We start from the raw sequence: 26,476 nt of genomic DNA, 5'->3' as shown, positions 1-26,476 counted from the left end.
AAAAAAATAGAGCAGCTTAGATGTTTAGATATCTCTGTCAGGACCAGAGAATGCTGAGCATCCTTATATTTTCTTTATGCTTTGCTTTGTCATCCCCTGTCCCTAAACCATTTCTGATAAATGTGTGTTTTCCCACCCCTCCTTTCTCCTCTGTTCCCAAAGGGTTTTTATGTATGCACACACTATTTTCACCTCCAAATTAACAGCCTTGTAAAACAAAACTGTGTTTCCATAAAGACAATTTACAAGGCTCTCAAAGCTGATAATTGGGCCTGTTATCTTTCAAAAAAAGTTGTAGTTTTCCCTCAGGTAAGTTACTGTGTGGTTTTTGTGTTTGTTCTTCACATAATCCTTTGTGGATTTAGATCAATACAGGCTTGCAGAAAGCTGTGATAATACAGTGCACAATATTTGCCACACAACAAATGTTTCTTTAATGCCTTTCTTTTGTCAGCTCGTGTCCTTGATTCTTATTTTGGCTTGTGAATTTTTTTGAGGATGTGGGGGAAAAGTACCAAAGACTACTTCCATGTAGGAACATGAAAATAAAATAGGTCACCAATCATTCTGTGTCATGTCACTTAATACCCTTCATAAATACAACAAACTGCTTTTCCCTTTCCTTTTAATTTTTTTTTTATTTTTTAATCTTTTTTCCCTTGTTGCTCCCAGGCAAGATTTTTCCCCAACATAAGTGTAAATAGAAACTTTACTCCAGTTTCTAAGTTCCATTTGTCCATTTTGGGTACATTTTGCCATCTGTTCTCCCACCAACACAGAACAGTGCCAGGTGTCCTGGTGTCAGGGGCTCCTCAGAGTCTGGGCTGCCAAGAGTGGCAGGAGCTCCCCATGGGAACCTGGCAGCCAGGGCCCACCCCATCCCATCCCATCCCATCCCATCCCATCCCATCCCATCCCATCCCATCCCATCCCATCCCATTCCCAGCCAGGAGCCAGGTATCTGGGGGGCACCAGGGCAGCCCCAGCTCCAGATAAATCCTGGGGGACAAACCAAGGCTGGCATCAACTGAGAATCTCTGGCTCAGCATGGCCTACAGCCAGACCTGCCTCGTGCAAGGCCCCAGCACTTACCTTACCCCACACAGCACCACCAGCCAAGATCCCAAATGATGCAGCTCTCCCCCATGGCAGCTCACAGACCATCTAGCATGCCCCACTGTTTCTCACTTTTTTCCAGCTCTTGAGCTCCCAGCTATCTCATTTCATCCTGGTTGTACATACAGGCCAGGGAATGAGACGCTGGAAAACAGTGCCACGGAAAGGGACCTGGGGGTCCTGGTTGATGACAATTGAATCTGAGCAGTGCCCTGGCAGCCAGGAGGGCCAGGAGTGTCCTGGGGACATCAGCAACAGCATCTCCAGTGGGGCAAGTGGGGGGATTTTCCTGCTCTGCTCTGAGCTGGGGCAGCCTCACCTCCAGTGCTGGGGGCAGTTTTGGGGGCCACAATATAAAAACGACATTAAGCCCTTAGAGAGTGTCCAAAGGAGGGCAATGAAGATGGTGAAGGGCCTTGAGGGGAAGCCGTGTGAGGAGCACCTGAGGTCACTTGGTCTGTTCAACCTGGAGAAGAGGAGACTGAAGGGAAACCTCACTGCTGTTATGACTTCCTTGTGAGGGGAAGAGGAGGAGCAGGCACTGATCTCTTCCCTGTGGTGACAAGTGACAGGACACCACAGTGACCAGTGACCAGTGACAGGACCTGATGGAATGGTTTGGAGTTGTGTCAGGGGAGGTTTAGGTTGGATATTAGGAAAAGGTTCTTCACCCTGGGGATTGGGCACTGGCACAGGCTCCCCAGGGAACTGGTCACAGCACCAGCCTGACACAGTTCAGGAAGCTTTTGGACAGTGCTCTCAGGCACAGGTGTGATTCTTGGGGATGTGCTGTGCAGGGCCAGAAATTGGACTTTGAAGACCCTTGTGGATCCATTCCAATGCAGCATATTCTATAATTAATTCTGATTCTAGGAACCTGTCTAAACCACATCTAAATCTATTAAACCTATCTAAACCACAAATGTAGGAAGATCATAGGGATACTCCCAGCTTCAACTGGAATAATTCAGTTGTCCAGACTGGTGTCTGCCAGTCTGTTATATTGTACCCCATGTTATATTCGCCTATATATTAAATTCCCCTTTATTACACCCCTGTGTTATTCCGGCCCCGCCCCACAGGGCCGCCCCCCGGCAGGCCGCAGCCCCGTGATGAGGCCCCGCCCCTCCTTGGCTCAAGCTCCGCCCCCGAGGATCTCCTTGCCCGCGGATTGGCGGGCACGGCGCGGCGCGTGCTGCGGGGCGGGGCTGGCACGGGAGTATTTAAGGCACCGTGGGAGGCGGTGGTTTCTTTACTCCAGGTGGAAGCCGGGGCCGCGTGGCTGCTGTGGGTGAGTGTCGGGAGGAGTCGGGGGAACCGCGTCCCTTGGTCTTGTCGTGCGGCGGCACCGGCGTAAGTGGCCGGCCCTGGCCCTGTCACTGCCCCTGCGCGGCCTGGCGGGGAGGAGCCGGGAATGCCGGGTGCGCGGCGCCGCCGGCGGGCCGGGCCTTGCTCCGTGTCTCCCGGTCTGTTCGGCCTTGAGGCGCGGCGGCACCGTGGCTGTCCCCGGAGAGAAGCTGCGCCTGCCTCTCCGCTCCTGTCCCCTTCCTCACTGCCGCTCTCGCTCCCCGTGAGCCCTCCTCCCGCGCTGTCTTTAGGGAGCCTGCCGTGCCCTGCCTCCTTCCCTCCCGTCCCGAGGCTGTCACCGACCTGGGGGGCTGCGGGGACCTCGTCCCGGTGCTGCAAAACCCTGTAGAGAAACCCGCGTTTAACCTTCAGATCAGCCTCGGTCCGAAATGCTGAGCCTGCGACCTGAGCATGGGGCTCCATGGTGGCTGCAGAGCACTCTTGGTTCAGTGCTCTCCTCTGGGATATTCATGTTGTTTGTGGATAAGGAGGGCAAAGTTGTAATGGTGCAATGATAGTCCCTTGGGTTGTTTTATTTCAAGGTGCAACTTCTGTAGTCCTGTGAAAAGATAAAACTCTAGAGCCTCTTCTGCATAAGTAGGACGGGTTCAGCTCTCCTAAAGGACTTACCGGAAGTTCAGACCCTGGTTTTGAAGATGAAGGGGGAAGTAACATCCAGGCTTTTGCTCTGTAGTAACCAATACTTACTTTTTGTAGTTTGAAGCTTTCTGGAGCAGGCTACTTTGCAGCTCTTCTGTGTGACTTGTGTGATTCAATGCCCTTGTGATTTCAGAGCTATTTAACTATGGTTAAGGTGATATTTAAAGTAGTCCCTGATTTAACAAGTAGTTCAGATCTTGTTTGTGTTGGACAGAAAGTCAGCCTCCATGGACCTTGTGTTTTGTGTCTGTGCTGTGGAGCTGGAGCCCTGAGGTTGCTATAGAAACTAGTTGAATGAAGGGGAGGGTCAGATGCCCTGGACTGATACCTGTGGGGTGATTTCCTGAAAAGCTCCACATGAATCCTGCCCGAGCTCTAACTGTGTGTGAGGAGAGTGGCTTCATTAGGGAGCCCCAGCTTCAGTGAGAAGCATTGCTTTAACTTGGTTATGTCTATGTAGTCCTTCTGAAGGTGTTCAGTTTTCATGACTATTAAAGGGAGTGCTTACTTGTCTGATGATTTGAGGTTGTTCTAATTCGTGTTTCAAAGTAGTTATCCAAATTTAAACTTGATGGATGCTTTAAATTAAATTGATGATATCTCTGGTGAGGGAAAGGATTTTTGTATGTCAAACACCAGTATCTGTGCAGGTACAACCTTGCTTGAAAGGAAATTTGGGGTGGTGCATGTATTGCAGTATATTATGTGGGACAAGTTGCAGCTGAAAAGGATTTGTTTCAGATATGCAAAGTAGTCAGCTGCTCAAGAAATCCTAAGACAAGCAGTCAGATGTTTTAACAACTGTCTTGTGACTACTGTGTAGAAGCAGAAGAAAGGCTTAAAGGATCTGGCATAAAGCTGACTCAACAAAATACTGAATGACAGTGGCTGGAGCTGCTGAACATGCTTCTATTACATGGGCACTGGAGTTTTTCCTCCTAGTCCAGGTGCTTGGATTCTAGAGGCACACTTGAGGGAGCCTCCTCTGGGGTTAGTCAAGAGGCTCCTGGATGCTATCCTGAGTAGTGTGCTATAGGGCCACATCTTAGAGCAGCTGACCTCCAGTGTCCCTTTCAACCTTAGCCATTCTGGGATTTGTAAAGCTCATTGCTTTCCTGGCTTAGATGAGGTGCTGTCTCTTTAGCTCTAGCTTGAGAGTTAAGCTTAAACTTGTTTGCTTTGTTGCTTTAGTGGGCAGTATTTCTTTTCAATATGGTAAGGAAGACAGTAAACTGATAAGGAGTCTTGGGTTTTCTCCTTGAACCTCAGTTGAAATGAAAACAAAAGAAGGAAGTGGTGGCACTGAAGTAGTCACTGATAACTTGCTCATGACCTGCTGGGGCTGGCCTCTGTTCCCATGGCTTCATTCTGACCTTATTTGTGAAATCTGGCAGGCTGAGACTTAAGGCTGAAGAAAGCACAGTTTTCCAGCTATTGTTTTTAACCTCCTCTGCAGAGCACAAAGTGTGGTGCTTTCTTGTACCTGGCTACCAGCATTCAAGCCTATGGCATGCTATTAGTTGAACTCATAATGAAATCTACTCTTCAAAGTTGCATTTTACTCAAGTAACATTTTGCCTGTAAGTCTGCAGTGAAATGAAGTGTATGATTTCATTGAAATATCTCTAGAGACAAGACTGCTCAGTTCAACTTTGAAAGTTATTTTGAGAGGAGAGGCATAAAGAGTGGTGTTGAAATTTAAATATGCTTTTGTTTAGCCACTTCACTGTGGTGATTTCATGAAAGGGAGAGGCCTCAAGTTTTATGTTAGTACAGCTTGGTGTGTGGCATTAGAAGCTGAAAGGTGAAAGTCTCCTGTGGCTCTTGATTACTGACTGTCACTTCTCAGCCTTGTGAAAGCTAAATTATTTTTCTGTCACAGAATCTTCAGCAACACTGCTCTGAAAACTAGTCCAAAAATGTCTGCTCTGGAAACCCTCTTTAAATACATTGATGAACACCAGGACCTCTATGTTCAGGTAAGTTTTTTTTCAGTTTTTTCCTGCAGCATGGGCAGCTATGGGATATTAGAAGTTAGGTGAACAGCTTCAAGCTTGTTGTTACATCTCTATGATATACCCAGTAATAATGTCTAGTACTGGGGGAGAGGGGAGAGCAGGCAGCAAGTGTGAGGGATTTGAGTCAGGCCAGAAAACTGTTTCTTAAATTTAGGCATAGTTCTGTTTAAAAACTTTAATGTCCATGATAAATTTATTAGGAAATGATCTATTAGTATATGGTGCAACTGGTGACCTATTTAGAGGTACAGGAAGCTGACACTGGTTTCTGAATGCCAAACTGGGTTTATAGGTTCTTGCCTTTGGAGATGGGCAATGAAATATGTTATAAATGAGGCTGGAAAAAAAAAGCTTTATTGTATAAAACAATTTATGCTGGGGTACAGAGGGAGAGGTTGCCCTCTCCAAAGAGGTACTTTGCTGCTTGACCTGCTGTTTAGTTACAGGTTATATTGTAATCCCTTTCATCCATGAAGGTATCAGTGGTACAGCACTGTGAACTGAGGCATGAACTGTGCCAAGTGTTCAGCTTGATTTCTGCCAGTTGTTGTTGCTGAACTCATGCAGGGAGAAAAAGCTAAAGTGGCCTTTTTGAGAGGCCCAAAAGACTTTAGCTGCTTCTGGATACTTAAAGAAAAATGTAAAGGGCACAACAGGCACTAGCTGTGATACTCTTAAGCTTATTTGATATCTCTGTAGACTTTATGCTATGCAGCAGGGACAGCTGTAGGCAAGTGAGGTTTTAGAGAACTTTCTGAGAGTAATATTATTTGAGCAGGGACAGAGCTGATTTGCCTCAATTTGAGCTTGGCTTAAACCAGTGTTTGTTGAATCACGAGGTGTGTGGTGGTATTTGCATGGTGCCTGTTGAGCAGTAAAACCTGTAGCTCTTCCATCCCTGCAGCGCCTGGCAGAGTGGGTGGCAATCCAGAGTGTGTCAGCATGGCCAGAGAAGAGGGGTGAAATCAAGCACATGATGGAAGTTGCTGCCAAGGAGATTGAGCGACTGGGAGGCACAACCAAACTTATGGATATTGGCAAACAAAAGGTACGTGAGCATCTCCATGGCAGCTTAGTAGGGAAAAAAATCTCTTTAGAACACAAGGTGTTTTGCATGAGGAAGTGCTGGTTTCTTATGTTCCCCAGTATGAAAGGCACCTAGACTCCTTTGAAAGGCTGTTTATTGGACTTATCACTATAAAGAAAGATGATAATGTGGACATTATGTCCCTGCAGATACTGGAATCTCCAAGCTGTGCAGCATCTAGCAGCACCCAACCAGCATCCAACATACTGTGCAGATCCCATGCATGGAATTTTTTTTCCATTTTATTTATTCTGGCTGTTCAGTTCCACTGACAGAAGGGATTTTGTGTGAGAATTTCTTGATGCACTTTTAGATTAAGTCAAGGACAGGTGATGTAATCCCTAGTGCCAAGTGAGAGCTGCCTTCAGGTTGCAGCCAAGTGGCTCTGTTTATCCTGCAGTCCAGGGATATGCACAGCACAATACAGGCAGGAAGGTGAAACTGTGTGTGCAGCATAGCATGGCACAGTCTTTGGGCTATTCAGGTTGTCTTTGTGGGTCACTAATTCCTTGGTGCCTGATGGGCTTCTAGGTTGGGATCACCACACAAAGGTCCTGTGGGCAGTGGCCTAGAAAGGCAGTAGCCTGTTGGGGTGTAGGATAATGTCTTTGCTGCCACACAGTCTGAATGTTCTGTTAAAAGCCTTTGTTTATAGTAAACCTTGGGACCCAATTAAAGATGTTGAATTAAATTTTGGACTGTATTAAATGTGTTTTAAATACTTTTTGAACTGAACATGAATAGAGTGCCTGCATCAAAAATGTTAGACATTTAAACAACAGGCTGCTATTTGTCCTTAGACCCATAGACTGTAAAGATACTTACTGAAGTTTCAGCAAGTCTGCCAAAAGACTTCTGGACTCTTTCAGAAGTGTTACATGTGTCACAGGATTGCATTGCTGCCTTGCTAGATACAAAAGTATCATTAAAAGAATTACTTCTCTCCTTATTTTTAGCTGTCCAGACTGCTTTTTTTTTCCCCTGAGAAATGTATGTGCCTATAAGAATGATAATGATAATCTCATCCCAGAGAAATACCTGCTTGGTATGCTCCTCCTCTGAAGTGCTTAGCCACTACCTCCCTCAGAGCAAGACCCATACCACAATTGTTAGACTAGGATTTGGATAGTGGCATTAAAAACCTTGTGCTGGAATGTTTACTAGTTTTAGAAGATTGTCCTTGTAATTGGTGTGAAAGATTGCTGAGTGAGATCTGTGTTTATGGGAACCTTCTGAGCAGTTTTTGCTTTGGGCAACTGAATTACACTTGTTTGTAGCTACAGGTTCCAGCAGGACAACAGCTGACTTTGAGGGAGTCTATGGGTTAATTCTAGCTCTGCTACTACCTACAGCCTAAAACCCCATCAAAAGCATTTCAGTTAATTCAGAGACAAAGTTGTTTTTTTCATCACTGTAACTTTTTGGTAGCAAGAACTGATTTTAGAGTTTTATATGTAATATTTTTATTAGGTAACTTTAATCTGCAAGAGTTACTTTCAGTGTTCTTTTTTAAGTATAGAGAGAGCTAGTCAATGTGTTTTGTGTTCCTACTATATCTGTGAGGGACAATGTAAAGCAACTGAGCTTGTCAGATCAAAGTTGCTTTACTGCTGCTCAGCAATTTGTTGTGTTGATTACTGTAAATTCTTGCAGGAGGGCTTTAATCATGTAGAGCTGCAGCTGGCCAAGGAACATGTAACCTGTTGATAAAAATCTGGAGCTTGGGACCCATATAAGCAAAAAGTCAAAGCTGATCTTGCATCTGCTGAACAGAAGTACATGTTCACCAGAAGGGAAATACTTGCTGACTGGGAATAGCTTGTGATAATTGCTTATGGGGTATTCCAAGGGATTAAGCTAAATTCAACTCTTGAACTCTTGAACTGAGTTCATCAGCACTACCCTGCCCTTAGTGTAACAATGTAGGCTGGTACAGAGAAATATGTCAGTTATGCTGATTTTATTTGGGTGTAGGCACATGTTACACCCAGCCTTACCACTGTCAGGGAATTTTTGTCCAGAGAGCTGTACTGTGGACAGGATGAAAGTGCAGTGACAAGCAATATTGAATGGAGTTTATCACTTATGCTTAGGTCAGCATTAGATACAGCAGTTTGGCATGCAGTCAGCTTGCTCTGCTAAAATCTGATGTAGGATTGGTAGTTCAAAGCTAACAGTTCTAAGTGGCTTGGAACATTTTGGCTGTTGCTGGGACTTGTCAGGAAACTAACTGGCATGGTGCCACCAGGCCTTCTTTGGCACCCTGCTTCTGGCAATTGGTTTAAGTAGATTAGTTTTGTTTAGCTGTCTGTGCCTCTACTCTCATAACCTCCATAGTATTAAGGTAATTGATGTATCTGATTAAAACTCTGGCATTCCACATTTCATTAGAACTTCTGCCTTCCTATTTCTAGCTGCCTGATGGATCAGAGATCCCCCTACCGCCAATTGTTCTGGGAACACTGGGGACGGATCCACACAAGAAGACAGTGTGTGTGTATGGTCACCTGGATGTTCAGCCAGCAGCACTGGAGGATGGCTGGGACAGCGAGCCCTTCACTCTGGTAGAAAGAGATGGTAAGAGCAGTGGACTTCACAAACTGATGAACACTTCTGTAACAAGTGTGGTATTCCTCAACTGTTCCAAAGCTGTGCCATTGATTGAAAGAGGGAAGGAGAGTTAGAATGGGTATGGGTATTTGATAATGTTGAGGTAAAAATGTGCAGGTGGGGAAATGGTAAAAAAGTCTAGCTACAAAATCTCAGCTACTCTTGGGATTGTTTCCTTCTCTGATAGTCTAGGCTGTAATTTGCATGTTTTCTTCCTTGTAGCTACAGCACAATCTTAACTGCTGCCTTCCATGGTGCCAGCTTGTTGCCAGAGAGCTTTTTAGAACTAATTTCTTGTTCACAGCTTGAAGCCTGTAAGGTCATGTCAGACTGCAGGAATTTTGAACCATTATTGAGAAAAAACACACAACACAACTTCTTTATGCCTGGAGACAGGAGTGGCACAGCAGCCTCTCTGGGTTGCCTTGTGTTTAACTGCTCTACTATGGGTACTACAGAACCTCTTTTGCACAGGTAGTGCCCCAAAATTTGTCCCTCTCCCATACATGGGGATGAAGGAATGGAACAGTATCTCCTGTTGAAACAACATTGCCAGCAGTCAAAAAGACTTGAAACTTCCTTTTCTATTAAAAGCTGGTCCTGCTGACAGCTTCTTTATTTCACTTTCTCAGTGTTAAAGGTCAGATCAATAGAAGGACATTAACCACTCCTGCTCCATAAGCATTAATGATTGCCAGAAAAAGGAGTAGCTGTGCAACTAGTAGTTCTGCTTGGGCACTTACTCATAGGCAGCAGAGTCCAAGTTACTAAACTGAGTTATCTCATCTCCTAGCAAGACCTAGACTTGCCTCAGGCTGTGGCTTGTCTTTGTAGAGCCTGACCATGCTGGAGACATTCTCCAATGGCTTTACATTTGCAAGCTGTCTGGCCTGTTCTGTCACTGGTTACATGGAGTGCTGAGGAATTGTAGCCACAGCTCTGAGTTGCACTGATAGTGCCTCTGCTATGATCCCACGTACTACATTTTCTGGGAGTTCCCTGTGGCCTGCAAAACTCATCTTTGGCTAAATTCTTTTCTAGAGAGATCCACTTTTATCTGGAGAATCCAGAGAAGTGATTTGTAACTAGCTACTGAGATTTTACTCTTCAAACAAAGAATTATTGAACTGAACATAATACTTGATAGATTTCTGTTAAAAGCAGAAAACTTGTTTCTATACACTGAGGTGTTTGTAGAAAATTATATTATCATGAAAAATAAGGCAGCTATGTCTTTTCCTGGGTTATAATAAACTCCTATTAAGGGAGCAGCTGGGGGAAGAGGTGGGGAAGCTCTCTAAATGAGAGAACTATTGCAGTCCTGTATCTATCCTACTTGAAAGGGTATGTGAAGCAGGATCTAAAACTGCTACTTATGATGAATCAGAAATTATTCAAAAATTATTCATTAAGCAGGGTTAAAAATGTTACCCAAAACCAAATGTTCTCATCTAGGCAAGAGGTGAAACGTCATACTAATTTTTTCCTCACTGGTTAATTTCTATCTTGTTTCTACAGGAAAGTTATATGGGAGAGGATCAACAGATGACAAAGGTCCAGTGCTTGCCTGGCTGAATGCCTTGGAGGCTTATCAACAAACTAACCAGGTATGTGCCCAAAACATATTCTGCTTTTTCACGTGCAGCTGAGTCTAGCAATAAATGTTATCCAAGCCACAAACTCTTGTGAGGGAAACCTGCTTATTCAGCTGATTGGAGAAATGATGTAATAGTCCTGTAAATTTCCTGATTTCCTAGTAGGGTTAAGTTGACTTGCTGACAAATTAGTCCTATAGATGCTTAGGTTGCACGTCTAACCATTTTCCTTTAATGAAATATGTAGGAAGGAAAATACATATGCAAGCATGTGGAGCAGGAGGAATAATCAAATGTGATCACTATCACATAAGGATGTCAAATTACTTTGGCATTTATCAAGACTTAATGCCTCACTGCTACTGAGCTCTAAGAGGGGGTTAACTTAGTAACACTAAAATTGGGAGCTTTGCACATTTCTGTTAAAGAAAATGTGCAATCACAAATAGCTCAGACTGTTGGCTTAATCTTGCAAGACAAGTTCCTATTGCTTTTGAGAGGAATAACCAGTTCTCAGTTGCTGTCTAGGTATATGGAATATGCTAGACTGGATAGACAGGGTAGCTCTGTTCCTACTGTGGCATGCAATTCCTGTGGTTTATGTTAGTTTTCCCAGCCTGGTGGCTAACCTTTGGCAGCAGATTTCTGCTGTGTTCCCATGCTTACAGGGTTTGGGGATGATTTTTTAATACTTTTTTGAAGAGTTTGAATTCCATCAAATGAAGGTGTAAGTGCCCTCAACATAAGCACAATCCAAACTTTAAACCAGTTTGTGTATAATTAACAAATTCCATTGTCATTCCACTGGAGTTATTTTAGCCATGTCCATTTTTCTTCTTTGAATGCAACAGATGAAAATTACAGATCACTGAAGGAGTCAAGTGTTCTCACATGCTTAATCTGTTCTTGTTTTTCATTTCAAAGGAGTTTCCAGTAAATATTAGGTTTTGCCTAGAGGGTATGGAAGAATCAGGATCTGAAGGCCTTGATGAACTGATTTTTGCTCAGCGAGATGCTTTCTTTAAAGATGTGGATTATGTTTGCATTTCTGACAACTACTGGCTAGGCAAGAAGAAGCCTTGTATCACTTATGGTTTGAGAGGTATCTGCTACTACTTCATAGAGGTAAGTGCTGAAATACACTGCAAATCCATTATTATTAAACTGAACTTTCCACAGGAGAAGAGTGGTAGTGCAAACCTTTTCATGCCAGTAGCTTTTTTCAGAAAAGAAACTGGCTACTTACATGGAGTGGTTTTTCCTAATTGCCTAAACATCCTTCTCTTGCTATTCTATCTGATACTTGGGTGGGTGGGATAGCTTTCAGATGTGTGAAGCAAGATAAACCAGCACTTCACTGAAGGATTGTCTCATAGCATAGATATCTTTATCCACATACATCCTTCTTATAGATGGATGTCACATTTGTGCTTTCCAGTCAGCTGGAATATCTCCAGTTAACCAGAACTGCTGGTAGATGACTGAAAGTGGTTTGACAAGTTTTTACCAGTTCCCTCAGTACTTTGGGGTGGATCCCATCTGGGCCCATATACTTGTGGGTGGCTAATTGACATAGCAGGTCATTAACCATCTCCTCATGGATCATGGGCTTCCCTCATCTCCCCATCACCAACTTCCAGCAGGGGAGCAGAGCATCCTGAGGACAACTGACCTTGATATTGGAGACTGAGGCAAAGAAGACATTAAATACCCCTGCCTTTTTCTCATCCCCTGATACTATACTACCCTCTGCTTTGAACAAATGATGGGGATACTCCTTGACCCTTGGCCAGATCAAGTTCTAGCTGGGCTTTGGCTGTTGTAGTCTCCTCCCTACATGGCAAAATCTCCGTGCTGAATCTTCATTCACTTCAATCAGGTGGAATGTTGTGACAAAGACCTTCACTCCGGAGTTTATGGTGGTTCGGTCCATGAGGCCATGACAGATCTCATTGCTCTAATGGGTAAGAAAACACAGGTTTCACTGAAAATGCATTTAAAATGGGAGCAAGAACCATCCAAGCATGACTGAGTTTGCAGTAGCAAAGCAGTGACCAGTGAAATGGTGCTTGCCAAGTATCCAAAGCTACTGCCTTAGATACAGAAACATGGTGAAGGTCTTGCTAAGAAGTTGTCAGTTTACTCTGTTTTCCCTAAAACCTTGCTGCAAATTTGCATGTTAGATCAGCTGTCTTCTCAAATTCTGCTGTGGGTATGATACCGAACTCTTTGGGAATCATACCTTCAGACAGCCAGTGAAATGTAGCAGTAGAATTAAATAGAGTAGCAAGCAAGATTGCATTTTGGATACAAGCAAATTCTTTTAAGTGTCTTCCAGGCTCAGTGGTGCATGCTCTGGAAAATAGAAGTCTAAATTTCATTGCATTTACAGAGTTTTCAGAAGGCCCAGACTTCAGTTTCCCAAGGAAAGTGCTCCCAGGAATGACATCTTGTATCTTCTGGTTGAATACTGATATTAGGTGCTTCTTGTTTACAGGTTCTCTTGTAGACAAGAAAGGGAAAATCCTCATCCCAGGTGTTAATGAAGCTGTGGCACCTGTTACTGATGAGGAGCTGGCATTATATGAGAAGATTGATTTTGACCTGACAGAATATGCAAAAGATGTAGGAGCAACAAGACTTCTGCATGATGCAAAGGTGTGCTGCACTTCTCCTCTGCCCTGTCTAGATCAAGCTGTCTGTGTTAGTAGGAGACCAGAAACAAGCTTCTGTGGATGTGTGTGTGTTATTAAGTAATTTATTAGGCAGAGGATTCATCTGATGTCTTCAAAATGGTGACAATGCCTTGAAGATAATTTTGCTTACTGTATGGTTGACTGCATACTTAACACTTTGCAGAGGGACTGCTAGTGTTATGTGCTTGAAAACTTATTCTAGGTTATCCCATGTTTAACTCAAATAGTCTTGCCAACTCTAAATTTGCTCCTTACTCTGTATAAAATAGTATTTGAAACTGGTACAGAACTTTACACTGTTCTCTTAATGCTAGATAAGAATGTTGGCAGCTTTCCAGAGGTCAGGTGACAATCTACACAAAACATCTGATTTTCTACATCTGTAGGAAGTTCAGTGGGTTATCAGAAATAAAGCAGTTGCTCAGAGATGATTGCTCCTTAGGTGAGAAAAGAGCTTGAAACCCAGCTTTGCTGAATTCCAGGCTGGCATTCTGAACATGTTCCTAGACCTGGCAAACAAGGACTGTTTTGTAATCATGAGCTAGGCAGCCCAAATCTTTGAACAATCTCAAGCTCAATAAACTCATGTCTAAAGTTAAATCTTCATCCTGGGAGCTCTCCAAATGAATGCTTTTAACAGCAGTGATTCTTACAAGGTACAAGTATTACATACTAATTTTAAAACCCTAGATGTAAATACATCTCCTGTCATAAAAAGCAGACATAGGTGTTGTAAAAGGCAAGTTTACATGTGCAGGTCTGTCTTCTGTCCTAGTACTGTCAGGAGACTTCAAACTTAAATAGGAATAAGTAACAACTTATATCCTCAACCTTGTCTTTACATGCTCAGGTTTATATCAACTGGGAGCACACAGACTTCCTTGCTTAGCCCTGTCCTTTAAAGTAATGGATGAATTATAGCTTGGATATAAGGAGGAGCTGGCAAGATGTTCTTTGTGATACTGAACTGAAGCTGTTCAGTCTTGGCTCAACAGAAATTCCAGCTAAGGGACTTCTAAGCTGCATACATGCAAGAAGGGCTTTAGGGCTAGGGAGCGATGACTGAAACTTCCAGATCAAAAGCAACTGTGCTTGGGAGATTTGAACTGTGACAGCTACATTTGCTTTGAGAGAAGATGGTAAGCAGGTTGTACCTGGAGAAAAACCAACTTGTTAATGTAATGGACACAAAATTTCTGAGTCTGCTGCATTTCTGCAGTGAAGCTCATGCTGAAGATACTGCACCTGTGTCTGCTCAGGGCAACTCAGCAACTGCACTGAGTTCAGGATCCAAGGTAGTGAACAGTTGTGCTCAAGGTAACAGAGTTATGTTAAATGCAGGAAGTGTACCTGGAAGGCAGTGGTGGTCAGTTTAATCAGCCTGCAGTTCAGGCTTTTTAATACAGTTGATGATATAAAGAAAAGCACACTGTAAGCCTCAGTTTGAGCAGTGGTGAGGCTTTTAGAAAATGTCAACTTAAGCAGTGTCTTGGTGATGAAGGCACCTGCCTGTCCTGAGGCAGTGGGAATTAAAGCTTTCAATGTTCCCTACGAACTGTGCTTGAGCACCTTATAAGTGCTGCTTGTGTCCTAATCAGAATCAGACTCATCATGTCCCCTAAGTTCCACAGAGCTAGGAGAGAGCCAGACTAGAACTGCTGAGTATCTTAAGGTGCTAAGAGCCCAGATGTGTTATCAAAATGTGTGCTTAATGGGAGTAACAGCTTCTGAGTGATGTTCAATGAGCTGCATTTCTGCATGGGAAAAAATGCTATTTCTTGCAAGTTCTTTATTAGGTTGAAGAAATAATTTAGGGAACTCTTGTCAAACCTCATGTAACCTTGCATTTTTCTCTTTGCTTCTACAGAGAGAGATCCTTATGCACAGGTGGAGATACCCATCCTTGTCTCTCCATGGAATTGAAGGAGCCTTCTCAGCCTCTGGTGCCAAGACTGTGATTCCTAGGAAAGTGATTGGCAAGTTCTCAATCAGGCTTGTGCCAAACATGACTCCTGAAGAAGTCACAAAGAATGTATGTTGAGATGGATTGCTGCTAACCAAACAAGTGTCTCTAAACTTCTGCTCACCTTGCCTTGGGGAAAGAGTTTGTCTGTTTTCTAAAGCAGTTCTGTTCATTTGCTTTCCCACTATCTTCCCTGTACTGCACCTCAACACGAGATAACTGAGGGAATCCTGTGGTGCCCCAGTGGACTGTAGTGGTCTGATTATCCAGTTTCTCTGCACTCAAAAGGGCTTAGGAGTAAATGCTAACCTAATTGTGGGACACTTGGACTGCCAGAAATGCATATTCAAGAGCAGCAGTGTTTGACATACTGCCTAATTGTTCTACAATACACTGTTAATTTGCCTAAAGAAGATATTCTGGTTCAGAGCAGAGAATCATTGGATTACTTCAAAATAAGAAAAATAGGAAAAGTATTGCTGCACAATTGTAGTGATCTGCAAGTCCCTAAGATGCTTTTAGAATGTGAGCTTTGCCAGTGCTCATACAAATGCTACCAGTAGATAAGATCATTCAACCTTTCTTACAGGTTGAAGACTACTTGAACAAAAAGTTTGCAGAGCTGCGGAGTCCCAACAAATTCAAAGTGTACTTAGGCCATGGTGGAAAGCCCTGGGTGTCAGACTTCAACCACCCCCACTACATGGCTGGTAGGAGGGCCATGAAGACAGGTCAGTGGGTTTTTCTCTTAGCACTGGTAGGATTAAAAGTCTCTTGTTCCAGCACCTCAAGAAACACGGAGGCGGTCATGTTTGCTGAATATTAAGTGTTCTGCTCTCATGTTTAATACTTTGGCTCACTGAGTGAGGAAGCATGACATGTGCAACCTTTAAACAGAAGTTTAATTACAGGCAGGAGAGATACTGGATATCAAATTCATGTATGCTCTTCTGGGACAAGTTTGTTGATGTGGTGTTGCTTTTGCATAAGGATGAGACTGTTGGTTCAGATCACCTGCTAAGCCAAATTCAGTGAAGTTTGGTCACAGCACCCCTCTTAATCAGTTTAGTTAGATTGTATTGGGCAGCTAGAGCAACTTTAACTTGTGTTGGAGTACAGACAGGCCTTCAGATGAATTCTTTGTGTATGGCTGACAGTGACAATATTCCAGTGCTACATCTGTGGGGAGAAGCTCCACAGTTTTGTGGCCTTTGCAGTCTGGCTGACTTGGCCAGCACCTGGTGCAGATGGGAACATCATGGCTTAAGTGAGGGTTTGTGGGGAAAAAATAGACTTCAAACTGACTAGAGTATTGCTTTTCTAGTGTTTGGAGTTGAACCAGACCTGACAAGGGAGGGAGGAAGCATTCCTGTTACCCTTACTTTTCAAGAAGCCACAGGCAAGAATGTCATGCTGCTTCCTGTTGGAGCTGCAGATGATGGTGCTCACTCTCAAAATGAAAAACTAAATAGGTAAGAGAATATCTATTCCTATTCTGGGGTGTCTTGGCACGTGTTATGAAAAACTCCAAGAACTGAGCTCTTGCTTTTGTTTAATTCTCTGGATGGCAGAGTGTCATCCTCCCCAGGAGAGAATGACTGACTGGTTGGGTAACTAGTTTGTAGCTGAATTTTGATTTCTACATTGATACTCTTGAAACCAGAAGTAGATTTTATATTTTGGTCTCTCAGCTTGGCTACCCTCTCCCCAAAGGGTGTTGTTTCTGTCTTGCCAGGGAGGATGTAGGGTTTGGGCAGTAGTGCCTGTTGCCTGCAGCAGCAATTCCCATAGAGTTTGTCTTGTGCATAGGACTGATGTGTGGGCTTTGCAAATAGAAATCTGCTAGAAATAAAGCTCAGTGGAGACTCTTCTTCTTTGCTTCTCTAAAGCAAACTCTTCTTTGCAGGTACAACTACATCCAGGGGGTGAAGATGCTTGGTGCATACCTCTATGAAGTTTCCCAGCTGAAGGACTAAGTTAGACACCTCACCTTCTGGTTTATGGATCAGAAGTCTGAATTTTCTTGCAAAATGTCATCAATTACCAAGTCTTACATGGCTCCCCTTTTCTACCAACACTCCACTGCTTTGATGGGGGAGAGGGAAAGGGGCAGTTCCACTTGACAAGGAACATGATACACCAAAAATACTTCTCTAAATGCTTACTTTATATGAACAGACTATTCCTTAACTGGTCAGCAGTCCTGAACTGCATCTTCATCCCTCTGTATCACTTCAGTTTGCTGCATTGATCTACTTTTCCTGTAAATGAAGAGGAATGATTTACCCTCAGCAGTTTAAGTAGCCACAGCAGTGGCAGAACTTCCAGCCAATTTAAGGTTCCTATTCCTGGGTATGTCCTGGAAACAAGTAATCAAGATTATGGGGCAGCACTGGAACGTGCTCAGGCTGTACTGAGACATCTGTCTTTGCTGACTGTGAGTGATTTGGAAGAGCAGTTTGTCTCTTACAGTTGATGCCTGCCTGCAGGTTTCAATTTACAGGGAATCAGGTTGTAACAAATTTCACTGTGGTAGTGACTATTGGCCATTTTTGTAAAGCTGCCTTTGTACTACCGAAAAGAATAATAAATAATCATGCTCTAGTTTGGCTCTTGCTCTCTAAGGTTTAAATAATGGCTTGGGTGGGAAAGCAGCTTTGGGAACTTGGGAGGGACACTTCTGTGGCTATAAAGTCAGATGAGCAACATGGCTACCCAGGCTGTATCTTGTGGGAATCCAAATTTTTATTTCTGGGCTCTGGCTCTGTAAGAATTTTTTGACTTGAAGCTGATGTTGCAAACTCTAGCTCTCCTGTGAGAAACTGAGCTCAAAGTGTTTCATTTTGGCTCTGTAAACCAGGTCATCACACTGTAGCATAACTGATAATACTAAAGGGAGTGAATGGAATTTGTAGGCATAAACAGAGACAGAAGAGATCACTAGTTGCAACTACTACTGCCATCCAACTTCAAGCTCTCTACTGGATACATTTAACTCCAATACTTCTGTTATTATGCCAAAAAACTCCAGAAAAACAAACCTCTTAAATGATTGCTATCTGAACTGGATTGGGCTCCCTGCTTCTGAATGACCTGATCAGCACTGGCAGCCTAAGGTAGGTAAGTGTTTCAAGTGATGGTGCTTGGCTTCTGGTACAGTCCTGTGTCCTGACACAGGTTGGCAGCATGGGATGATTCCCACTTTGAAGGGTAGAAGGTGGGAAAATCTTCTCTACCTGGTCTTTACTGTTGCTTGATCTGGAGACTTTACAGTGGAGAGCTGTTGGGATAAGGAGTCTTCTGGTGTCACTGAAAACTCGTTTTGGGTTTTTTGGTTTGTCACTGAAGTTGATGACTGGAGATAATCTGGTACCATTAACCCTTGCACTTGGAGCTGGGGTACAGTCAGACCATCCTGTGTCAGTTCTTGTGAGCACTGAACACAGACACGGTGGAGTGAATGTTTATTAATTTGGTTGTGAACTATGTTCAGAAACCATGTGTAGTTGTCCTTTTGTAACAAATTTATTGAGAATCAGCTAATTGGCTCGAGCTCTGCACTGCAGACACTGTATCAGATGCTGTACTTGCTAAGTACAGCATGGCAGAGTTGTGAAAGAGGCCCAAACAGAAGAAGAGGTGTCAAGAGGTTTGTAGAAAAGGCTGACGAGCAGATACTGTTGAATATACAGCAGAAATATTTTGGTATAGGGAGTGCCAGAATCCTGTGAAAAAGACATTAAAATGGGCCTTTGACCTGAGCAGCCTGCAGGGGTCCACAGGAGTAGGTTGCTAAAGTAATCACTACTTAATGAGATTTAATGGGACTTCAGATATGTTTAGATGAATTATTTTAAATTCAGAAATCATCAGTATCTGTTAGCTTGCTACAATGGGGCTTGCTTTACTGTGACCTCTCCTGTCCCTGCAGAAGGTGACCACAAAAGCAGTAGTATGTGAATGGTAGTACTCAGTGAACAAGGCAGGCAGAAGGGGACTAGTGGTGCCAGCTTATTTCTGTGGCCTGTGTGCTTCAGACCTGGCATCCATGAATGCTTGTGCATGGTGTCAAGAGTTTGCTCAGCCCAAGCTGTTTATTAACAGCACTGTTGTACAACACAGACATGTCTGACGTGACAGAAATTGTGAGCTGCTCATGAAAGCCAAAATGCATCAGTGAAGCCCAGAGCCTGATGCCCCTGTGTCTGCTCTTTGTACAGAGGCCACTTGGCACTTCTCTCACAGAACATTGCTTTACCTGTTGAATTTGAAACTGGGGCATCCCTGGATCAGTGGCATGTGGCTGTCAGGAAGTCTAGTTTGCTGGTACTTCCAGTTCTCCCACTCCAAGAAGGGAGAAAGTTCTACAACATGGGTTTTACAGCTAATTGTTCTCAGGGTGCAACTACTGCAAAACTGAGAATGTGGACTTGTGCCCTCATTGCTCACTAGATTGCTTGTGTCTTAGCAAAATCCATGGCAATGTATCTTGATATGGAATATGCACTCAAAAGAGCAGCTGGAGTTATTACAAGCTATTATCCCTAAATAAGCCCTAAGTGCCATTTAAAATGTGATTTTTCTTTATTTTTTTGTGTTCTGGGAAACATGAGCATGCACATTAAAACTCAGCCCTGATTCTCAACTTTGATGCAATGCATTTTAAGCTCATCCAGTGCAATGTTTCCTAATTTGAAACTGTTTTTAAATTGCAAAGCAGAGTTTGGTTTACCATAGTGAGTTTGCATGCACTAACTAAATCAAACCTTGAAGAGCTTCAGCTCTATAATCTTGACCTTAAAGCAGTGTGGAGAGTGGAGATAACATAGAGCTAATATAGATAAAGTATTCTAGTTTGTTCATTCTGTTAAACTATTAGCTCAAAAACAGTACCATTTTTTTAGTGTTATCTGAACTCATTTAATTAAAATATTATAGATTAATGTGTTATATATGCATTTAAATTATGAGGTGTCCATCTGAATAAATTGCCTTCCTGATAATTAAGTTATGCAGGGAATTTAAATCACTCTTCAGAGAATCTTCTTAGGCTACCCAGGAAAGTTTACTGGGTAATTTTGATTCTAGTCCCTTGCTAACTCGATCATAGCATTTTACATCATTGTGTTAGGTTATGACAGGGCCTGAATGCTGAGACATGTTTTTCTAGCACTTTCAAATATTCATTTTTCTATTAATTTTGCATACCCTTAGTGCTTCTGAGATTTCTTGAGGAAAACTTAACATGCATGCTAATGAAATAGGCCTGCTGATGCTCAAGCAGTGTTCTCTCTGTGCAGGCTCTTAATTTTCAGTCATGGAGAGGCAGCTCACAGGCCTCCAATGTTTCTGCCCTTTAAATTGAAAAATGCCATAACAAGCACAGTTGAGCAGCTTTTCTTTATCACTGTTATTGTGCTGTGTGGTGGTGTTCACAGGGGTCCCAGGACGAGGGGAGATACGAGAATCTGACTCCATGTTTCAGAAGGCTGATTTATTATTTTATGATATATATATATTATATTCAAATGATACTAAAATAATAGAAGAAAGGATTTCATCAGAAGGGTAGCAAGGAAAGGAAAAAAATGGAATGATAACAAAAGCTGGTGACTCTCAGAGTCTGAGCCAGCTGACTGTGGTTGGCCATTAATTAGATACAACCAACATGGACCAATCAAAGATGCACCTGTTGCATTCCACAGCAGCAGATAATTATTGGTTTTCTTTTCCTCTGAGGTTTCTCAGCTTTTCAGGAGAAAAATCCCTTTGCCAGGATTTTCATAAAATATCATGGCTGCAGTGCTGTGCTTGCCTTCAGAAGGCAGCTTCCTGTGTAATTCCACTGGGATAACCACCATGGAGTCACTCCTCAGGCTCTCTGTATGTACTGGGGTTGTGTGGAAGGTTCTGGGCAGGGCTATGGGAGTGGCTGCTGTGAGGAGCTGCCAGAAACTTCCATGTCTGACAGAGCCAATGCCACATGGCTCCAAGACAGACCACCCCTGGCCAAGGCTGAGCCCATCAGTGCCAGTGGGAGAGCCTTTGGGACAACATAACTAAGGAGAGAAAGAAGTTCCTGCAGAGAAGAGAGGAGTGAGAATATGTGAGAGAAGCAGCCCTGTGGGCACCAAGGTCAGTGATGGAGGGGGAGGAGGTGCTCCAGGTGCCAGAGCTGAGACTCTTCTGCAGCCCATGGTGCAGACCATGGCAGCTCTTCTCAGCCCACAGAGAACCAACTTATGATGAGCTGACTGTCTCCCTGGGGTGAAGGAGGCAGAGAATTGGGAATCAAGTTAGGCCTGGGAAGGAAGAAGGAATCAGAGGAAGAGGTTTCACAGATTTCTTTTCATTATCATACTCTGATTTGATTGCTTATAAATTAATTTATCCAAGTCGAGTCTGTTTTGCCCATGATGGTACCTGGTGAGTGAGCTTTCCCTGCCCTCCTGATCTCAGCCCATGACTTTTTCATTGTGTTTTCTCTCCCCATCCAGATGAGGAATGGAGTAATAGAGCAGTGTTGGTGGAGTCCAGCCAGAGTCAATCCCTCATGCTGTTGCAACACTGCACAAATTTGACCCACTGCACAAAATGCCAAAATATTTGAAAGTGAAATATGTTCAATTATTAGATTTTCATAAAATCATCTAGAGGTGCTTCTGTGTTGGCTGTTGCTTGTGAAAATGTGCGCCCCACAGCTGTCAGTTACAGTCCAGTAGTCCGTACTGAAGGAACTTTAAATAAAGCTGAAGTGTTGTTTATAAGCAGTGTGTATGAATAGTGTTTAAGGTAGGGTCCTTTGAAGGGTGCTGCTACTGCCTATGTGTGAATACACCTAAAAACATGGATAAAAATGCTAAATGTATTCATGTAAAGGTGAACCTTTGGAGGACTGTTTCCTCACTCTTTTGGACAGAGTAAATTAATGGAATTGCAAATATGAGCTGTCTATCTATGCAAAATTGTAGCCAATTCCTGAATTCCAAGATGTATGCTAAGAGATGTGATGAAATTAAATACAATATTTCTGAAGTACTTAGTGGATTTAATTTTGGTGTAGTGGATGGATTTGAGAATAAATTCTGTGTTGCCTTGGACTGATTTTAAATGCTTGTAGGTGGAATTTTGAGATTCTGCTCATTAATTTTAAGAATACCTTTTAAACTCTTCTATAGACTTGTAGAAAGCAACTAAACTAAGTGCTAAAGTAGTAAAATGACTGTAAAAGACTTTTGAAAACTAGAATGCTGTAAAATATCTATTTATTTATTTATAATTCTTTGATAAGGTGTTGGTTTAGACTATCTTTCTGTATTAGTAATGGGTTGACAAGTTTTTCTCTTCCATTTTCAACTGTGTAGCAGTGCATCATTAGAAACCTTTTAAACATAAAAGTTGTCTCTTTTGATGGATTTTCAATAATACAAGCAGAGTACAGAATACCTGCCCTTTGCTGCTTCACATATTCTCTGCTGTTGCTGCTGTTCCTGCTTCCCCACTCCTATTTTTCTCAGTCATTCACATGAGGAGAACTAATCCTGCAAGGGGAACCCATGAAGTTTCCAAGGAATATTTCCAGGCTTTTGCTGTATAATGTGATAGTTACATGTTGACTGGATTGAGTCTCTTCTGCTTTTTGTATAAAAACTATAGTTCTAGTTCTAACATGAGAGCTGCTAGGAGGAATTGAACTTCAATTTTACTTTGCAGTTGCCTCTGCAATAGTTTTCAGTTTTTGGAAGTTAGCATACCATTATAATAACACTAAATAGAGTGGGAGAAAGTAAAGACATTAAGGGAGAGGAATTTGGAAACAAAAAGTTACTATGTGAGTGAATAGCAACCAGTGAGCATTTGGGCAGAAGAGCAGCTATGTCTGCAAATCCACTGGAACTTTTTAATTTGTGGAAATACCCAAAGTTAAAAGCATCAGAAAAAAGGAGTTGGAAATGGTTCCAGGCATATCTCTTTAGGTTTTTCTATTGTGTTGAACACTTAACTACAGGACTGTAGTTCAAAGCTGCAAGAATACAATAGAAATTCAAAATACAGTAGAGCCTGCATGTCATTTTTAGGAAATGGTTGTCAAACAGAGAATTAATGCAAAGAAAGCAAAAGATTTATTTCTGCACAGCTTTGAATCTTGTTAACATTTCCAAAATATCCTGTAATGTGTTGCCAACCATATCCTAAACTTTTGTACAAGGAGAGTCAGTGCTGCTTGTGATTAGTTTAAGGCAGTTTTAATTCTGAGCAGATGGGTTCAGGAATACAAATCAAGAAAAGGGGAAAACTGCTTCAGGAGCTGAGGCACACCAATTCTGTTGCCTGGCAACAAAATTTCAGTATATAGTTGTGAATAAAGATACCTTGAATGTGGACAGGCTTGGAAGAGACACAGGTAGAGAGCAGGTCTCTGAAATTACCTAAAGGGCTTCACGGGAGAGGTAAAAGTGAATGTACAAATACATGTTCCTGGAGAACAGAGAACCAGAATTCATTAACTTCCAGTCTTTAGTCTGCTAATGTTCCTTTGCACTTATCTGGAAATTATATTTAATGGAATTTGGCTTTATGAATTTAAAGTTTGTAGAACTGCATATAATTTTTGGAAGCTTTCCTTGGAGCTGTCTGACACTCATAGATGAAATTTTAATACATTGAGACCAGTTCAGAAATAATTTTTTAAAGTTCATGAGTTCTGAGGAAGGGATTTGAGAAATGGCATAATAAAATTTTGTTTTTAACTGCAGATAAGTTCATGCATTGACTGGTTTGAAATAGAAGTAGATTAAAATGTAGCAAACACATCTGGGTGGGTTTTTTTCCCCATGGAAAATTGGAGCACCAGATTAACTGAGTATTAAATTAATAGAAAACTGTGCTGTATTATGTCTCCCACTGTGTGAAAGTGTTCCTATAGGATATGACAGGTAATTGAGTCATCAACATAAAATATTAATAATTAGGATGATACATTTCATTCTCTTAATGTGCTGTAGTTCCACATCTATCTACGTGCAAATATGACACAGATTTACTGGGACACAGCAGTCACCTTGAAGCTGTGCTCAGTAGCAGCTGATTAGCATTATCTCTTCCAAATGCAAAATAAGTTCAGCTTCTCTGACCTCATTAGAGGGAGCTGAGAGTGCCTCAGTAATAAATGCTCATCTAGCTTCTTCCAATAATTTGATTTATATGGAAGAAAGTTTTAATGACACATTCCGTGCCACCACTAATAGGCCAGCAGTCCTTATGGATGTAGAAGAAAGATTCTGAATATAATTAGACTCAGCACTAAAAATTGAAAAGGGGACTCAAGCAGGAAAATATTGTTTTCACTAGCATACAGTCTGTAATACAGCTATGAAGTAGGAAAATATTGTTTTTGCTAGCACATGGTCTTAATACAGCTGTCTTTTCACACACTTGTATTCATACACATCAAGACAGAAATAAGGTTTGTATCCAGAAGTGTTTGATAATCTCTGAACTTAGATACATGCACCTGTTTACTTTTGAATTTGAATTACTAGAGTCTATGCCCATCAAAAATAATTATTATTCTGGCACACTATTATTTTTATTTTCCATTGCTGAATAGAAAGAATTCAGTTAATAAAATGATAAAGTGGTCTGTGAAGCTGAGAGGCTGGTTCTTTAAGTTTGGGTCTAAATCAAAAGTAGAGGAGGGTGGTGAATTGAAATTGTGAAATATTCAGAAATTTGTTTGCTTTATAACAGAGCACGATGGTACATTTCAATTTCACACACTTTGCATATGATTATAATGCAAAAATAAAGATTGCAATCAGTCTGTTCCAAATATAATCTTATCTGTTGATAGAAATTAATATGTCATCCTGAGTCTTTTAAACCTTAATCAAGTTAATCTGTAACTCAAAACTAACAAACAGCAAAATGGTATAAAAGCCTCTTCTGTAGTCTGTGATTAGGCAGAATTGGTTACTTTAGGAATGACAATTATATTGGCAAGTGATGCATAAGTTTATAAGCTTGGTTGTCACTCATTTGTCACAGATGTGTCAATATTCAGAGTTTTCAAGATGGCAGAAGCTGAGAGCAACTTAGATCTTACTATTAGCAAAGGAACACACCAAGTACCAAAAAGCCTGCTCCCCAGCCCCCTTATTTCAGTACTTGAAGTGTCACATGTCACAAGGATAACATCCATTTATCTTTCAGTTTAAAGATCAAAAATTCTCTTTGTGTTTTTGCAGTGCTCTGAATTTGAGAGCTTGATCCTGCTAAATCTGGTAGTCAGTTTAGGGCCCAATTACTAGTCACAGGAACAAATGAAAACTTCAGATAAGATGACACCATGCTGAGATAATTCAAAAGCAATCAGTTGCACTCCTTCAGGCTTTTTTTTCCTCGAAATGTGGCTCTTTGAAAACTCTTTATGAGGAAAACAAAAAGCACTCTTTTCTATTTTTTTTCCCCTTTACTTGCAGAGTTCACCTAAAGCCTCAACTGTGTGAGAGGCATTATCTTTCTAATATCTCCACAGAGCGTTTTCCTCCCTCCAAGGTAAAATAGAGCAAGTCTAGGTAGATAAAAGACATGTTTACTTGTGGCTGGGAAGGCTACACCCAGATAAAGGATCTGACATCTCTGACACCTTTGTATTTAGCTGAGATTGCTCACAAGGTACTAAATGGATGGTTTGGACTCTTTAAATCTGTCATATTCCAGAGCTAGATTTTTTTCACTGTGACTTCATCATGTAATTTTTGCTTTGGAAATGGACACATGTGTTGCCTCTAGCAATATTTTTCAGTAATAACTTTTCCTTTACCCTAGTAGTGAATGATCAGATAGGTAAAAGCAGACTTGCTGCAAGTGGAGAAGCTGAGGCTGACATTATAAGCACATTTGTAGTTCTCTAAATGTGACAGAAACTGGGTTCATTTCATGATGACATTATCTTCAGTCCCCTGTACTAAATTGCCAGTGTGGGGGGTTGTATGTATGTTCCTCAGTTGGCTTTTTGTTAAGGGAATCCTTGCTTAGCCAGTTTCCCTGTAGGTAGTAAGATGAAAACAAACAATCCTAAACTCTATAGCCTTAGTGAGGAAAGGCACCATGGGAAAGTAAGGGGACATCAAAATATGGTTTTTTGGTTCCTATATGCTTTTCTGTAATCTAAGATACTGACTTCTGGCATAAGAAATGAAAAAGGTAGCATTTTTTTTGTTGTACTCTAATTAGGAGGCTTAGCAAAAGAACACACATCTGGTGAGTTTTCCATATAGAGAAGAAATGAAAAAAAATGCTTTGTCTAAATTGTAAGTTTTTCTTTATGGGCAGTTTCTATGCAATTGCATGTCACAGACTGAGATTTACTGTTGAACTTA

The 26,476-nt window shown here is 42.0% G+C and overlaps 1 protein-coding gene across 2 annotated transcripts; it reads left to right on the top strand.

Annotated features, from left to right (window-relative positions):
- Nucleotides 1-2,278: 2,278 nt before the first annotated feature.
- On the top strand, nt 2,279-17,696 carry CNDP2 (carnosine dipeptidase 2). Of its 2 annotated transcripts, none has more exons than XM_054628023.2 (12): nt 2,279-2,407; nt 5,006-5,102; nt 6,046-6,189; nt 8,643-8,805; nt 10,357-10,445; nt 11,358-11,558; nt 12,313-12,397; nt 12,931-13,091; nt 14,997-15,161; nt 15,682-15,823; nt 16,417-16,564; nt 16,999-17,696. In XM_054628023.2, exons 2-12 carry the CDS (start codon nt 5,043-5,045, stop codon nt 17,066-17,068), a joined length of 1,428 nt encoding a protein of 475 aa, XP_054483998.1. In that variant the 5' UTR covers nt 2,279-2,407; nt 5,006-5,042; the 3' UTR covers nt 17,069-17,696. The 2 variants fall into 2 exon arrangements, with proteins under 2 accessions (XP_054483998.1, XP_077039758.1); XM_077183643.1 differs by lacking the exon at nt 2,279-2,407 and adding an exon at nt 2,446-2,469.
- The last annotated feature ends 8,780 nt before the right edge of the window (nt 17,697-26,476 follow it).

This window comes from Agelaius phoeniceus, chromosome 1 (genome assembly GCF_051311805.1).
Source record: "Agelaius phoeniceus isolate bAgePho1 chromosome 1, bAgePho1.hap1, whole genome shotgun sequence".
NCBI classification, from domain to species: domain Eukaryota; kingdom Metazoa; phylum Chordata; class Aves; order Passeriformes; family Icteridae; genus Agelaius; species Agelaius phoeniceus.
Note: the sequence above shows the minus strand (reverse complement) of the source record. Positions and strands in the feature narration are given on the sequence as shown.

What these genes read in the sequence shown, in the direction of transcription:
- CNDP2 (XM_054628023.2), top strand. Translation starts at nt 5,043, where the DNA reads ATGTCTGCTCTGGAAACCCTCTTTAAATACATTGATGAACACCAGGAC. An exon ending in ACCAGGACCTCTATGTTCAG is followed by an intron (nt 5,103 to 6,045) that starts GTAAGTTTTTTT and finishes CCATCCCTGCAG; the next exon opens with CGCCTGGCAGAGTGGGTGGC. An exon ending in CTTATCAACAAACTAACCAG is followed by an intron (nt 10,446 to 11,357) that starts GTATGTGCCCAA and finishes TTCATTTCAAAG; the next exon opens with GAGTTTCCAGTAAATATTAG.